This window comes from Balaenoptera borealis, assembly GCF_965194805.1.
Source record: "Balaenoptera borealis genome assembly, chromosome: 1".
NCBI lineage: Eukaryota > Metazoa > Chordata > Mammalia > Artiodactyla > Balaenopteridae > Balaenoptera > Balaenoptera borealis.
In genome coordinates, this window is record NC_138860.1 from 116,247,932 (window position 1) to 116,265,707 (window position 17,776).

At 35.9% G+C, this 17,776-nt stretch overlaps 1 protein-coding gene across 16 annotated transcripts in view; it reads left to right on the plus strand.

Annotated features, from left to right (window-relative positions):
• The window catches only part of KYAT3 (kynurenine aminotransferase 3), a 53,171-nt gene that overhangs the window by 22,895 nt on the left and 12,500 nt on the right, over positions 1-17,776 (plus strand). For all 16 annotated transcript variants that reach the window (XM_082385579.1, XM_082385576.1, XM_082385571.1 and 13 more), the window contains 9 exons: positions 56-114; positions 707-851; positions 1,486-1,635; positions 5,134-5,220; positions 6,010-6,135; positions 6,232-6,352; positions 12,251-12,327; positions 13,336-13,425; positions 17,435-17,621. In XM_082385579.1, coding sequence (XP_082241705.1) covers positions 56-114; positions 707-851; positions 1,486-1,635; positions 5,134-5,220; positions 6,010-6,135; positions 6,232-6,352; positions 12,251-12,327; positions 13,336-13,425; positions 17,435-17,621 — 1,042 coding nt within the window. The remainder of the gene's footprint in view (positions 1-55; positions 115-706; positions 852-1,485; positions 1,636-5,133; positions 5,221-6,009; positions 6,136-6,231; positions 6,353-12,250; positions 12,328-13,335; positions 13,426-17,434; positions 17,622-17,776) is intronic.

Here is a 17,776-nt window from a genome sequence, read left to right on the forward strand (position 1 = left end):
ATTTTTGTTTTGATTAAAGAAATTTTAAAACCCTTTCAATATTTATATCTTTCAGAAAATGTCTTTGAAATTCAAAAATGCAAAACGAATTGAAGGACTTGATAGCAATGTGTGGTGAGTAACTTAGAATAAACAATAATCATTGGGTGAAGTTTTTTTCCTCCACATGTTTATATCCTTATTTGGGAATTTTTAGCTTTATCTATAGTCTATAAATAAAACCACTTATTTTAATTCATCCATTCAGTGGAAATGGAAGGAAATAATGATTCATACACTGATTTATTCACTTAGCAAATGTGCCAGGTCCTGAGCTAGGCACTGGAAATGGACAGAGAAAATGACAGATTGGGTGGATGCCCTTGTGGAACTTACTTTCTAATCCATCAACTTTTCCTATTAGCGCTCCTTTCTAATGGTTGATAAGAGAACCTAGCAGCAGATGGTTGAGAAAAATATATATATGATTAAAATATGGGTATCATGGAACTGAGATTTGTAAGAAACGTTAAGTTCATCAGTTCAGCCATCATTTTTCCAGGTAAAGTCATTTTGTAGATGGTAAAATTCTTGTCGTGAATTCATTAATTTTTTTTGATCTGTAAGACTAAACTAAGTCTTATTTTTCAGTTTTCAAAGACTATGAGGTATAAAAAGCTAACTTTGTAATTTTAATACTTACTAATATTAGTATTTTTTATCTTAGGATTGAATTTACCAAGTTGGCTGCAGACCCCTCTGTTGTGAATCTTGGCCAAGGCCTTCCAGATATATCCCCTCCTGTATATGTAAAGGAAGAATTATCAAAGATTGCAGCAATTGATAGTCTGAATCAGTACACACGGGGCTTTGTAAGTATATGAGGACTATGTGGGGTATGAGCTTGTATTTTATATTGTATTGTGCGTGAATGTACTTCTATCACTTCTCTGTAATTGGCTTTCTGGAACCAACTTGATAACCAGAGGAACACCCACCCTTACCCTTATCTCCTAGGGTGAGCTGTCCCCTACTTCCAGCTTCTCCACAGTCCTGTCTTGGCCCTTCCATTACCGTTGTTCCAGGATGGGGTCCTACGACAAGCAGGGAAGGAGAATATTCACTTTAGACGTGTTTTCTCTCCCTTTCAAACTTATGCAGCCTCAGCACTGGCTTCTTACTTAATATTCTCTATTTCCAACTAGTTACTTTCTTCTCTCTACCTCAGCACAACCTCCATCTTTCTGTGGTGGAATGCCTAGGATATCCAGAGATTTCATAGATTCTACTAAAAAAAAAAACTTACCACAAGTCTTCACGACCATTCATGCAGGAACCCTCTGAAAATGGGAAAAAAATTTTTTTAATTTATTGCCATTTAAAAATAAAAATTGGAAAATTATTAAACCCAGATGTTAAAAATTCTTACATTTTAGAGCCAAACTATCTCAAAGAAGTAGGTCCCATAATCAAGTTCAAGGTTTTGTTCTTCTTTTTACTCAACAGGGTCATCCATCACTTGTGAAAGCTCTGTCCTGCCTATATGAAAAGTTTTATCAAAATCAAATAAATCCAAATAAAGAAATCCTTGTGACAGTAGGAGCATATGGATCTCTTTTTAATGCCATTCAAGCATTAATTGATGAGGGAGATGAAGTAAGTATATTAACATTATCATGTTGCCTATATTAATCACTATCATTTGTCCTGCTTTTATTTTTACTTATTTTACGCTCTTTTTTATTTGAATTATTTTTGAAGTATAATGTATGTGCAGTCAAGTTCACAAATGTTAAGTACAACTTAGTAAATGTTTACATGTATATATATGTATGTCTCCATGTAACCACAAACCAGATGAAGATGTAGTACATTTCCAGCAACCGAGAAGGTTCCCTTTTGCCCCTTCGTAGTCTATATTCTTCCAGAGGTAACCACTCTTCTGTGTTCTGTCACCATAGGTTCATTTTGTCAGCTCTTTAACTTGATATAATACAATCATGCAGTATGTACTCTTGAGTCTGGCTTCTCTCATTTATCATTTTGTCTGTGAGATTCATCCATTTTGTTGCATGTCATTTATTCTTATATTTACAGCCTATTTAGATAAGGGAAGGTAAAAGGGGCTAGCAGTGATGTGGGAAAATGAATCTTATTTTTCACTGCTAAAATAACCTTTAGTCTGAACTCAGTCAATAAGTATTTGGTCCCTGTCTTTTTGTACCCTGTGTTGTTAGCAGCACTGTGTGAGAGATGTATAACAAGAAGGCTGAGTGATTTCTTTATTTAGTGATGTGATATAAAACCCACTTTGGCACTGACCTCAGTCAGCTCTGCCCCTAATTCCCCATTATCATTCCAATACCCCTGCTTCAGTATTTCCTCACCTCTTTCATCTATTCAGAATTTATTGAGAATACGCTAGACATTGTGGGAGAGATTTTTAAAAGACTGTTTCTGCGTGGAAGGGGTTCCCTGTTTAGTAGAGGATATAGACTTGTAAACAGATGAGGAGGAATGCAATGCTATAGGCGGTGGTGGGGAATGTATAAGTTACCATGGTGACACGAGGAAGAAGTGATCAACTCTGCTAATATAGGTCTGGAAAGCTCTAGAGAGGTGTTGGTTAAGCCGGGTGTGAAGAATGAATATTTGCTGTGATCTGTATTGTTAATTCCTTTCTTTGAACTCTCCCCGCACTTTATCTGTATCTCCTTTATGAAAGGTACCTGTTACTTTGTGTTACATTATCCTTTTACATCTCAATTCACTCTACTACGCCAAACAATAAGCTACTTAAGGAGACATGGTAAGGAAGTACAGTCAACTTTCATATACATAATCTCCTTTATTCCTATAAAATAGTTGGAAGTTTTATCTGAGACTTTGGTGTTGTTACTCCTTTGTTGCTTCCTCCTTCTCTGCACTTTGTTGGTGTGTCCCAAGGCTCAGCCCTTGACCCTCTTTCCTCTATTCTTTCTTCCCTGATCATCTTATCTAATGTTTTGAAACCACACACACCACTTTCCATCATATTGACCTATTATTTTCCTTATAGTATTTATTACTATCTGAAATTAGCTGATTTACTTCCTTGTTTTCTTATTTATTATAAATGTCTTGCAGGAGAATGTAAGTTCCAGGAGAACTAGTTTATTGCTATAGAGCTAGCACCTGAAATAGTGAGTGCTCAGTAAATATTCCTCAAAAAGAGAGGGGAATTATTTCCATTGTAAAAATAAGGATATTTCAGGGAAGAGTGTTAAGTATATTCTTCATTTCCACCTCACTGCCTTCCCAATTTACTTTCCTTCATTGAGCTCTCACTTCATACCAGGCACTGTTTCTCACCAGGGCTACAAAGATGGGTCATCTTAGTCCCTAAGAATTTCATAGTCTAATTAAGAACTTGAGGAAAAGATTCATTCCTGGCTCATTTCTTTGTCCTCCACAGTACCCAACAACTAACATAGCACACTGTATAGGAACTACTCAGTGTGAGTTGGATGACTAGTACAAACAAAGGGGCTTTAGAATGTAAGGGCCTCCTATGACTCCAATGAGAAAGGCCTTGAAAAAGAAGTACAAGCAGTAAAAAGTGCAAATTTAAGGTGATAATTAGGTACCATGAATTTAACCAACACAAACTTAAATGCGGCAGTTTAGTGTAGACTTGTAAAATTATAAATTGTTGCCAGATTTTTCACAAGCAGTTTGACTATATATATAAAGTACCATAAAACATGTTTATACCTTTTAGTCTAGCAGTAGCAATCATGTGAATTTATTCAGCAAATGATTTTAAAATGGAGATACTATGCATAGTCACAAGTGAACATTGCACTGTTATTTATACAAGCAAACTATAACAAAATTATTCTAGAATTCAATAGACTCTCAAATAGCCTTTAAAATAATAAGTGTTAAAACTAAATAATATTAAAATTTTTGTGAAATATTTCTAAGTTTAAAAAGGATAGAAAAATCAAATGTGTACAATGGATATAAATTATGTGTTCAAACTCTCCTTATAGAAAAGCAAAAAGTTAGGGATGCTAGGTCCAGGCTGGCATACTGCAGAAGGAATACCGACGGGACAGGTTAGTCTGGCCCACTGACCTGAAAGCCAGGCCATGAGTGATTGAGAGAGAGCCTGTAGGAGCAAAGGAACAGGGAGTATATCCTAAGGGGCTAGGAAAAAAGGATCCAGATATAAGTCATCTGGAGGGAAATTGTGGTGATCAGACATTAGCAGTAGCATCCTAACTGTCTACCTGCATACGCTCTTTGTTTGGGGATGCTTTTGAGAAGTGACAAACGTCTTTACTTTCAGGATAATACTTATAAATTAGTACTCCACAGCGGAGAGCATCAGTTGCAGTGCTTTCTTTCCTTATGGTCTTGCTCTGCCACTGATCATTTATTTTCTAATATGAAATTTAAACTCAATGTTTTTGGCTGGAACATCCCTTTTAGAATGTGATGAGAGCTATGACCCCAGAAAAAATATACCTATGCATGTAGAAAATTTTATATAGGTATATTTAAATAGGTATATTTAAATTCAGTATATTTAAATTAAATTAAATATATTTAAATTAAATATAAATATATTTAAATATATTAAATTATTATATATTATATTCTATTATATTAATATTTAAATTATATTTAATAATTATATTATTAATATAATTATTAATTATACTAATTAATATAAATATTAAACAATTATGTTTAATATTTAAATTATATTTAATATAAAATATATTTTATATATATTATATATTATTAATATTTAAATTATATTTAATTTAAATATATTAAATTAAATATATTTAAATTAAATATACCTATTAAATAGGTATATTTTCCCCAGAAAAATATACCTATGCATGTAGAAAATTTTACATACAATTCCAAGGGTCCCACTGCAAGCCTATCCACAGATCTCCCTAAGAGATCAAGGGATCCAGTTAAGGATCCCAACAAGTTTATCCCCAAGGTCTTTTTCACTCAGATGTGTGAAGACAAAGCCTGCTTTCTACACTACTGCATATCAGCATGTAGTATAGTGCCTTGCACATAGTAGGTACACAATATTTGTTAAATGGATTAATGATTGATATGTTGTGTTATTTGGTTTTATTCCAGGTCATAGTGATAGTGCCTTTCTATGACTGCTATGAGCCCATGGTGAGAATGGCTGGAGCAATACCTGTTTTTATTCCCCTGAGATCTGTAAGTTTGCCCCTATGATTCACATGTTTTAAGAAGTTTTGTAAATACCATTACTTTGTTGCCAATAAAGTTACTACTTTGATTACACTTTGGGATTTACTATATATCTCTACTATGACTGAAGGTAACAATTTTAAGTGGGGATCTTTTATTACTTTATCTTGTGTTTGCGCGTCTGTCTGTTGTATCAGCGTCTACATTGTATGTAATACTATTTTTTGTGGTTATGTGTCTCCCCTACTGACTGAGCACCACCAGGTCAGAAACCATTTCTGACTTACTTTTATAGCTCCGGTCCCCAGTGACTAACAGTGCAGGGTATATGCTGGGTGCTCAATAAATGCTTATTGAATTCTGAATGAAGTAATTTTTTTTTAATTCTGCTTTTATCTTTAGGAATACAGTATAGTACCATTGTCTTTTTAAAATTTTCATCAAAATAAGTGATACAGGGTGAATCACAGAATCTTCTATTAGCCTTATAGTACCAGATGTGTTAACCATAGTTACAGCTGGCTCCTTTGAAGGAGTATAGGCACTTTCACAGCCGTTAATGTTGACAGAGTTCATGTTTCCAATTAACAGGTATGAGCATTGGAACTCCCATCCTGTTGGGCTCTTAAGGCAGAGTAAAGCTTAGTTACTTCTATTTCTTTTCTTTGTTTGTCATCTCTTCAGTTACCTTTGCCATGCCTTTCTCTACTTTTTTTTCCTTGTTAGGTTATTTATTTGTAGGACAGCAAACATGAATTAACTGAATTAAATCACATCTTCATTCTTCATGCTTAGAAACCTCTTGATGGGAAAAAATGGTCTAGTTCTGACTGGACATTAGATCCTCAAGAACTGGCAAGCAAATTTAATTCCAAAACTAAAGCTATAATACTAAATACTCCGCATAACCCCCTTGGCAAGGTGAGTCTTTGATCTCTTTATACAGTCTTCTGGTCCATCATTTTCTCACATGTTGAATAATTGGCTCTGCTCCTTTGTTTCCTTTCATATGTGTAGGTGTATACCAAAGAGGAACTCCAAGTAATCGCTGACCTTTGCATCAAATATGACACACTCTGCATCAGTGATGAGGTTTATGAATGGCTTGTATATACTGGAAATAAGCATTTTAAAATAGGTACCAATTATTACATAGAGTCACAAATCTAAATGTGTTTGGGCATGTGTGGAACATCTGATTGGAAAGGATCCCAGAAGAGCTTTAAAGTAGTCTTTGTAACGGGTAAATGTCTGTGAGCGCTTAAAAATGGGCCTTGAATGAATGATGCTTGAGTGAATTTATGAGCAGATTGAAGGATAAGCAGTACAAACTCAGGAGACGAGATTTTGGATCACACTATAAAACTATGAAACCAGAGAAGTAGTACTTTTGCCTTTATTCTTAGCTTTTTTCAAGAATCCAGCTATTACTTGGCATATAAGACACAGGGAACTTAATTGTTCCTGAACTGGTCTGTCCCTGCTGAGCAGGTTGCCAAAATGCCAGGTCAACAGGAAAAAATTTTCATGACAGTAAGGTGTTGCTGCGTGGCCCTTGCCTGGGATTTCGCCATTACTACTGGGCCATCTCACAAAAGCCACAGTGTCTTCTGAGGTAATCCAAACTTATATCAACTATAGGATTATAAACTGGGCTGCAACCTTTCGGTCTTTGCACTTTCCTTACTTATACCTGGAAACACTTTTCCCCAGATATCCAAACGGCTCAGTCTGTCACCTCCCTGAGGTCTTTATTCAGATGTCAAATTTGATGACCACAATATTTAAGATAGATACACCTCTCCTTCCAGCATTTTCTTTGTCCTTTTTCTGTTCTGTTTTGTTTTTTCCTCTATAACAAATATCAAGATCTATATATTTTACTTCTAACCTGCAAGAAGGTAGGAATTTTTAAATGTTTTGGTCTCTTCTGACTCCTTAGTTCCCAGAAAGGGTCTTGTGCATGGTAGACAGTCAGAAAGTAATTGTTGAATAAAATGAATAGGAAGTATGAAAAGGGTGAGGGAAGGATAACTAAAATCACTGGCAGGAACCAATAAATTTTAAAATTAGTGCACTTATATATAAATAGTTGTTGCACATATCATAATTATCCGTGGCAAATTACAAATTGTTGTAGAGACACAGAGGAGAAAGCAACTGCTTCAGGTGATCAACAAAGCAGTGGGCAAGATGGGACTTAGGCAGCGAAATAGAAAGAAAATTCCTATCAGATGAACTTTTATGTACTGAGGCAAGGAGGCATGAAAGATCAAGATATACTTAAGTGGTAGAAGGGTGTGTTGCAGTAACTGGCACAGATGAGAGTGGAAAAGTAGGGTGATTCTGAAGGACTATATATATGAGGATAAAGAGTTTAAACTTCATTGAGGGGGTCAGTGGTTCTGAAACGTACTTTAGTGATTAGAGCATCTTAAAGTCATGATGTTCACATCATGAAATAGTGACAATACGTACTTATTTCATCATGAAACTAGAGGCAATTTTCTTAACAGAAATTCAGTAATTAGAACTCAGTGTAAAAACCACAAGTCTGTGTGTATTTACCTGTAACAAAGTGCTATTGAAATCAGTACATCTGAGTTTTTCTGATTTTTGCCATTAATGTTCATTTTCTAATGCTCATTTGTTTCACTGTTGGTAGCATTCACTATCAGATAAGTGGTAGCACTTACCTTAAGTGCTTAAGAAAATTTTGTGGCTTAAGAAAATTTTGTGGAAAACTTAAAATTAATTTTTTTAAGTTCTATTTAAAAACGCAATAATTAATTTGATCATCAGGGTACCAGTGAGCATACTTTGAGAACTACTGCAACAGGTAGTGACGAGGCAGGGTAATTAGTTGCATATTGGATTTGTTTTATAAAGGTAAGAACCAGCTACAGGTGAGGATCTTAAGTCAGATGCCCTGGCAGTGGAGATGATACATGAGGGCTACTTAGAAGTAGAAACTATAGGGCACAGAATATAGCATTTGAAGGTGGGAAAGCAAGCAAGTGTGATTCTGAGATCTCTAGCCTGGACCACTAGGTAGTGATGAGGCCCTCACCCAGGGACGGAGATGTGGGAGGAGGAACAGATCTGTGGGGAAGAGCTGAGCAAAGGAAATTCCTGCTTCTCATGCTCTAGTCTTGCTAAGTTTCAGTGTCTTCGAGACACAGAGGAGGAGATGTCTAGAAACAAGTAGAATTATAGGCCTGATCGTCAGGATCAAATTGTGAAGGGATTTATTTTTAGCAGTCATCAAAATTTTGTTGATAGTGGAACCCATGGAAGAGAATGAATCTTCTAAGGAAAAATGTATAAACAGAGAAGAGGGTCAGAGATTTGCAAGGTATGGTGCCTTAGCACAGCAGACTTTTGTTATTTGTCAAAATTGCATTACAGTTCACCTTCTCACATCTTGTTGATGATCTCTGTCTCAGGTCACTAACTTCTCCCCAGTTGAAAATCAGACCAACATGGACAATTAAATGTTTTGGTAATTTTTTTAGATTAAGCAGAGAGAGGAAGAGGTATCTATCTAATGAATAAATATAATTTTATACTTAACATTTTACATGTTTTACAAATGTTCATGCCTATGCAATGACCCAAAGCTTTAAAAAATTTAGTTAACTCAGTTTAGCAGTATTCTTTCCAAAATATTACTTTAAATGATCTTGAAATTTATTGTTTAAACCTTATATTATAAGCCCTTCATGGTAAAAGTGTAAATGATGATGTTATTTCCTAAAGATATCATATATTTTTAACTCAGATTTTTTAGTTGTTTTAACAACTCATAAAAGTAAAACAAGAAAAAAATGAATTCACTATTTCATTATTTAGAGAGTGCAAATGTGTGAAAACTTATTCTATTAAATACAGTGGCCTTTGTTACATGAAAGATGCTAAATGGCTCTTCCATCAATTTACAGAGTGCAGTAGTAGCTCTTTAATATAATACAGTAAGGCTTGCTGGCCATACATCATGAAATTAGCATCATCTTCATGTTGTCACAGAGGCAGTTTTTCCTGGTGTAGTTTTCACTCTTCATCATGTCTCTCATTTTATCTGACTTCTAATGAAGCCTAAGTCACCTGTGAATAACTGTTAATAGCTGCTGTGGCTGATTTAAGGATCATGGGTCATAAATGAGAAGTACAAAGACCAGCTGCCTTTCAGGTATAACTGCAAGCTAAACTTACCAATACTGGAACTGGATATGTTTTTTTAAAATCATTAGACCTGCAAAGATTTTTTTATTTCTTTAGGTTACTGTATTCACATGCAGTGCTGTGGTCATCTGCTCTGCCTATCTGTTTACATTAACTTCTGTAGCTCCCCAAATCTCTGAGATGGAGAGGACATGGACCTTCAGATGTTTTAAATTACTTAGGGCCCTTTTAATTGAAATAGTAGAACTTGTTCTTACTGAATCAGATTCTTGACTCAAATGATTTCTCCAGGTTTCAGTAAAATGACATTACAGTCAACAAATGAAACCTTTCTTCTGGAAGAGATTATACTAATACACTGATATTTATATACTAATCCATTGATATTTGGAAAATTAGTATAAAATTCCTTGTAAATTACTTAGCTGATCAGCTTACTCCTTGAAAAAAAGACATTCACTTTTATATGGCCAAAATAGCCATCAAGAAATTACTTAGCTCTCCTTTTAAATTTATGCTATAGTTAGATTTGATATTTTGTGAATGAAACCTACATTTGATGTGTGCATAGTTTTTATTTCTTTCATGTATAACTTATTGTTAAAACATATTAGTATTATATTAGTTTGGGTAATTTTTATTTTCAAAGAATTTATTTCTAAATATTGTTTTTACTAATAGGCCTTCCTGATTTTGGATGTATATTATTACTTTAAAGGAAGTGATAATCTGCATTATACATAGTTTGGATTTTTCTGTGATCAAATAGGAAAGTGGGACATCTGTCGTGTCCTTTGGAATATTTTAGAAGACTGGAAATGTCTCAAAACTTGAAAGGATATGGTTATTTACATCAAATGTTAGAATATTCCTTCTTCGAATGGACCCTCTAAATATTTTCTTCATTTGTCTTTTTGGGTTTTCTTATACTTCACAGAGAATACAGTGGTAACTTTTCTGATTTATTTGGTTTTCCTGCCTTTACAAATGTTGACAGGTATTTCATGATAGGCTAAAATTGAATATGCATCCATTTTGGAACTTTCTTTAGCTCTCTTACATTTTAGTAGGCACTTTACTTGCTTATGAGAAGATTACTTCAAGAAGACAGTAACCTAGCCCCGCAGAAATGGGTATTTATTTTCCCTTTGTGCATACCAACACTCTTAGAACAATATAAGAGCATCTATTGTACCTCTAAAAAAAACAGGTGAAAAACTTGTGGAATTGCACGTGAAGAATTTCACAACTAAATTACTTGAGGAATCCAAAAAGCAGTTTTGTAGGTAGCAGTCTCAGAAGATTAACAGAGGAATAATTTACCGATGTCGAACAGAATTCACCAACTCTTGTATTTTATACCTCCATGACTTTGATACCTGCATCCCCTTTGCCCAAAACACCTTTTTTTCCCTTCTCTACCCAGCAAAGCCCTATGTGGTCATCCAAGTCTCACCTCAAGCATTGCTGACTGCAGAGAACTACCCCTAACACCGTCTCCTATCCTTGCAGAATATTCCATGCCTGTTGCTATTATAGCACTTATCACACTGTAATACAGTTGTTCTTCTTGTCTCCTACACCCACTAGACATTAAGCTCCTTGAAGATAGGAACTGCATCTTTCTTGTCATTGTTTCCTCTAGACCTAGCTTAGTCCCTGGCACCTGATCATTGCTAATAAATGTTTGATGAGTGTATGAATAAGTGAATGAATGATTTTACTAAAGGTATCAATCAACTTGAAAATTTTTATATAGTCATTTGCCATTTTCATGAAATCTGTATTCGTGAATTCATCTACTCACTAAAATACATTTGTAACCCCCAAATCACTAGAGTGCTTCATTCGCAGGCATGTGCATAGGGGTGAAAAATTTGAGTTGCCTGACATGCATGTTTCCAGTTAAGGTCAACAAGGCAACACTCTGCCTTCTTATTACAGCTTGTTCTATAAGCAAGTGTTCTTTTCACAGTCATTTTGCTATTTTAAATGGCCCCCAAACATAGTGCTGAAGTGCTGTCTAATGCTTCTAAGAGCAGGAAAGCTGTGTTGTGCATTACAGAGAAAATACATGTGTTAGATAAGCTCCATTCAGGCAGAAGTTCTAAAATTATTGGCCATGGGAATATTAGTGGTTGATACCTAATAGGTATAGGGCTTCTTTTGGGGTGAAAAAAAAATGTTCTAAAATTGATTGTAGTAATTGTTGCTCAACTTTGTGGATATGGTACACTTAAACGAGTGAACTATATGTCATGGGATTTATATCTCAGTAAGTTATTTATAAAACACATACACACACTCACGCACATGCATGCAGATTGTTGGCCCTTCCCCAGAGTTTCTGAGGATCCAAGAATTTGCCTTTCTTACAAGTTCCCCAGTGATACTGCTATTGCTGTGTGGGGACCGTATTTTAAGAACCATTGCCCTAGGAATCCTGTAGAAATAGACTCAGAAAATGGGCAGAGTAGAGGTGAGCTAAACACTAGCCAGAACCACAAGCAAAACTGTGCCACAGAATGATTATGCTGGGCACGCAGCTACTACTAACACTGAGCACTGAGTGCTGTTGCTCCTGTGACCACAGCACTGAACCGGCCTGGAGCGCTGCCTGCTGGCACCTCTGCCATTCCTGCCCTGGGAGATAATTTTGCCACTTAAATGTTTTCAAGCATAGTAACATTTTCAACTGTGTTTGGGTTAAAGTTAAATTATCTCTAAAAAACCTATTGAAATAACTATACTGACTATATTATAAGGCATTTATGTCTTTAGATTATACTGAGTGTAGACTGATTATAAAGCAATTATCTAACCTTTTTTTTTTTTTTTTCTTTTTTCTGTTCAGCCACTTTTCCAGGTATGTGGGAGAGAACAATAACGATAGGAAGTGCTGGAAAGACTTTCAGTGTAACTGGCTGGAAGGTAAGATGAAGAAGAATTTAACTGTTTGAAAACAGGCCTGTATTTTACTTCTTGTAGAATTTTTTGTGTTTTAAATGCATAGATATTAGTTTACACAGGGTTTTATACTTACTGATCTGCTTATTTACTCATTCAGTTTTCACATTGGCCTTTATCCTTTTTGAGACTTAATCGTTCCTTTAAAAGTAAGAAAAATTAGGTAATTTTTTAATTTTATAAGTAACCAACTAATGGTACTCTTTTCTTTGCAAAGAATGTTCAGATTACTGTATATTAATATTAAAGGAGAAAAAATAATAGCTAACGTTTTGGCACTTACTATGTGTCAGATTCTAAGAGCTTTCCACATACTGATTCCTTTCATTCTCATAACCACATTATGAGGTGGGTATAATTTATTATTCCCATTTACAGACAATAAAACTAAAGTACAGAGAAGCTAAGTAACTTGCCTAAGGTTACCTTGCTAATGAATTTGAATTCCAGCCAGGGCAGGAAGTCTAGGTTCAGAATCCACTCACTTAACCACTGCACTATGTAGTACAGTCACAACTGATCCAATTGAAACTTGGTTATCTTCCAACTTCACCTCTTCTAAACTTGGCTAAGAAGCAGAGAGTATCAAAAATGAGGGCTGGAGAACCAAATTATGGAAGACTCCCTTACGGCCCTCATTCAGAGTTACTTTTACCTATATTGAATTCAAACAAGCTTTTTACTGGTTATTAGACCTCCAGAATATCAGAAGTAGCAAATCAAAGAGGGGGGAAGATAATAATGATTGCAGGCACTGTTTACCTTCTGAAGGCAGAATTTAGTGACTCCAGTTGGAAACTATTCCACAAAAAGATCAGGGTTGAAATGTTTCTAACTACTAAGACTACACTACTTTCCTAGTGTGAGCATTTTAGAAATGCATATATTTAATAATTACATTAAGCTTAGCTACTCTATCAGATTTGGTACTTACAATTAGATTCATTTTTTAAATCTACTTTTCTTTTCCAGCTTGGCTGGTCCATTGGTCCTAAACATTTGATAAAACATTTACAGACAGTTCAACAAAACACCGTTTATACTTGTGCAACTCCTTTACAGGTAGGCATTATAGTAATTTGGGGCTGATGCATGGTCTTTGGGTGGAGGTGTTATTTTTATGTTGTGTACTTGAATTGGCTTCGTTCCTCCCTTCATGTCCTTTTTGAGCAGGGCTTCTAGTATACTTTGGAAATTTAGTAGCAAACGCAAACTCATTGCTATCAAGAATAGTTTTGTTTTTAATACATGAAGTTTTAACTTTAAACACTCATACATTGCTGGTGGGATTACAAAGTACTGCAAACTCTCTGGAGGACAGTGACAGCCCCAAGCAAAATTAGAGATATATGTGCTCTGTGAAGCAGCAATGTGTCCTCTGGGAATTTACCTTATAGCTATTATCTGCACACTTAAGAAGCTCTATGTATATGACCATTCATTGCAGAAGATAGGGGATAGTCCATCTATAGACAATTGGTTAAATAAACTATGGTCTGTCTAAACGTTTAAATATTATATGACTGTATTAGTTTCTTATTTCTTGGTGCCAAATTACCACAAACTTAGTGACTTAAAACAACACAAATTTTTTATCTTACAGTTCTGGAGGTCAGAAGTCCAAAAGGATCTTACGGGGCTAAAAGCAAGGTGTTGGCCTTGCTGCGTTCCCTCTAGAGGCTCTAAGGGAGAATGTGCTCCTTGTGTTTTGCAGCTTCTTGGGGCTGCTCACATTCCTTGGCTTGTGGTTACATCACTGCAACCTCTGCCTCTGTCAATACATGTCCCCCTGTGACACTAACTCTCTTGCCACCTTCTTTCCCTTATAAGGATCCTTGTGATTACATTAGGCCCACAGATAATCCAAGATAACCTCTCCATCTCAAGATCTTAACTTAAATCACATTTGCAAAGTTAATTTTACCATGCAAGGTGAAATATTTACAGGTTCTGTATTTTAAGACATGGACATCTTTGGGGACCATTACTCTATCACCATGGCTGTTTAAAAGTGAAAAGAAAAGAAAGGAAAGGGAAAGAAAGAAAGAAAAAAAAAAAGAATGAGGAAGCTCTATAATTGCTGACATGGAAAGATTTCCAGGATATATTATAAAGTAAAAAAAGCAAGATACAGAGCAGTATATATTTATGCTGTATTCTGTATAAGAAAGGGGGGAAACGATTTGCTTATATTTTCTTAAAGAATCTCTGGAATAATCCGTAAGAAACTAGTAAATGTGGCTATTTGTAGGGGTAAGGGGGGAATAGATGAAATTAGTAGATAGGGTCAGGGGTGGGTTGCAAGACTTTTTATATTTTCTATTTTTTTAATACCTGTAAAACAGGGATCTGTGTACTATTACTTTGTGAATAATCAGAACACTGAGAAAAAATTTATTTTTTTGGAAGGCAGTTAAAAGGCCAAAACAGTAAAATATGTTGGCTACAATAAACTTTTTTGCCTCCTGTCAAAAATACCTACTGAAGGAGAAAAAGAATCCTAATTTAAAATTCTTTTTCCAGTGACTCTCTAAAGTGATATGATGATAAAGGCTAGTCGGACATTAGTTTTATTATATTTTAAACTCATTTCATCCTCTCAAAATAGATCCATTCACCTATTCAGTAAATATTTACTGAGCATTGGAGATACAGCGGTCAAAAATTCCTGCCCTTCTGGAGCTTACAGCCTTGTGGGGGAGTGCAGATCAAAAACAAGTAAATGTCCAAATAACATAATATGTCGGGTGTTGATAGAAGCAATGGAGAAAAATAAAATACAGATGAGGAAGAATATAAAGTGCTCATGGGGAAAATACACAATGTTAAAAGGAGTAGTCTTTGAAAGCCTCACTGAGAAGGTGGCATTTGAGCTGAGAACTGAAGGAGGTTAAGCAGTCACGTGGTTAACTAGAGAAGAGCCTTCCAGACTGAGAAAACCAGTACAAGGCCCTAGGGCAGGCAGTTTCTACCAGTGAAAAGCACAAAGGCTGGGACGGGATGATCAAGGGAGAAGAATAGGAGGGAATAAATCAGAGAGGTAGCTGGGAGCCAGATCGAGTAGGGATATGTTTGTCACTGTAAAGCCTGGGTGAGATAGGAAGCCACTGGAGAGTTTTGAGCACAGGAGTGACATGATCTAACTTGTGTTATCAAAGGGACTCTAGCCGCTTTGTTGAGTTAGCAGACTATTGAAATGATCCAGGAGAGAGACAGCAATGGACTGAACCCATACGGAGATGGTAGGATTGGAAGGTAGTGATTGGGTTCTGCATATATTTTGAAGGTAGAGCTGACAGTATTGGCCAGTGGATCACATGTGGGGTGTGAGACAAAGAGAGGAGTCCAGTATAATTTTATGGTGAGGACAGATATTTATGTCTCCTGGGCTTTGAATTTTCTAGGCAATATCTCTTACTATAGCGAATTATAAGTTACTGAGGAAAAGAAAGATTCATCTAAGAACCTAGAACATGTTTTTCTGAACTATCTTATTCTCCATTTCAGCTAAGTGCCTGTTTCTTTCCCATGCCCTCAGACAACCATGTTTGGAAACTGGAACCATAGATTCCAATGGTGAACCACAGATTCTGGGGCTGAAGCAACTGATCCTTATTTATCCAAGATTTTTTTTTAGTTCTGGGGAGTTATTATTATTGCTGTTTTCCTGCTGAATGTTTTTGGCATGCAGTCTTCTCTGTTATTTTGCCCTTCTCCGTCTCAGTGTCTTCTCTTGCCATGCTATCTCTCTTGCTACCCTTCAACCACACCAGACTTCTCGGTTCTTCCAGCAGAACAAATTATATCCTGACCTTTTCATCTCTTTGTTTTCTTTCTCATTCCTCTCACATGTCCCTGCCAATACACACTAATTGGAATCTCCATAAAGGCAAGGACCATGTTTATCTTGTTTATCATTATATCCCCAGTATTTATCACAATGCCAGGTTTAACATAGGTACTCAATATATATTGACTGAGTGAATGAATTTATCCTTTAGTTCTTGCTGTCTCTTGGTTCTGATCAATTTCCTTAAAATTTGGCAATTTTGTTCTGCCCCTCTGTCTCTTAACTGTCCCGGGTTCTTGATTATTTGTTTGGATCTCCTTGTTTGCTCTGAGAACCGGTATTTCTAAGTTCACCTACCAAATTTCTGCCCTCCTGCTTGTACACATCCTTGTTTTCTGATTTGGACTGATTTGGACTTCTTTATCTGTTCTGATTTGGACTTGGACTTCTTTATCTGTTCCTGATCTGTTGCCTTCTAAGACACCTGCCTGATCTAAACAACACAGGCTTTTTTGTTTGGCCCTTTCTCTTCTGACTTTCCTGAAGAATGGTAGAGAAGTAACTCCACATACCCCCAGAAACTCATTTCTAACCCCTGTGGGACTTAGACCTCCTTCCTGGGATGTGAATGATTAGAGCAGGGATATGCACACTTATGAGGAATGACACAGTGGATCAGCTTTCATTTACGCTACCTCGTCCTGCAAGGTAATGGGAAAATGCTGGCTGGTTCATCATTTCTCTGGTCATCTTTCAGACTTAGATCTAGCAAGTAACTCTAAAGCTAACCTCAATAGAAAACAACGATGTCTTTTCATTGCCAAGTAAGCCATCTTTATATACTACAGTCAGCCCTCCCTATCCATGGGTTCTATATCCATGGATTCAACCAAAGATTGTGGATCCACAGTTGGTTGAAATTCACAGATGCAGAACCCAAGGATACAGAGAGCTGAGAGTATTATGGATGCTTGAGCATCCATGGATTTTGGTATCTGCAGGAATCCTGGAACAAATCCCCCGTGAATACCAAGGGACAACTGTACCTCTGTTTCAGTTTGGATATTCATGGTTCATTCTCAGCTCTTCACATTAGATTTAATCATCTCCATGTAACTGATTCCTCCATTAATCTGTAGAAATTCATATAGGTTCACAGGAATTCAACTGTAATTCCCTGAATGACTTTTTGCCAACAATCTTTATTTATTATACCAATAAACTCTGCAGTAAATAACATTACCATATTTCCTTTCCACATTTTTCAATCTTAATATACAGGAAGCTTTGGCTCAAGCTCTTTGGATTGACATCAAGCGCATGGATGACCCAGAATGCTACTTTAATTCTTTGCCAAAAGAGTTAGAAGTAAAAAGAAATCGGATGGTACATTTACTTGAAAGTGTTGGCCTAAAACCCATAGTTCCTGATGGGGGATACTTCATCATTGCTGATGTGTCTTTGCTAGGTTTGTAAAGGTTTTTATTATTTCAAACACACAGAAACTTAAGAGTGAGATTATATCAGAATTATGAAGAAAAGATTGGTGTCAAAGCCATATCAGCATTTCATTTATGGAAAAATGGATTTCCACAGTGTCAGTCATCTACAATCATCTTGGTG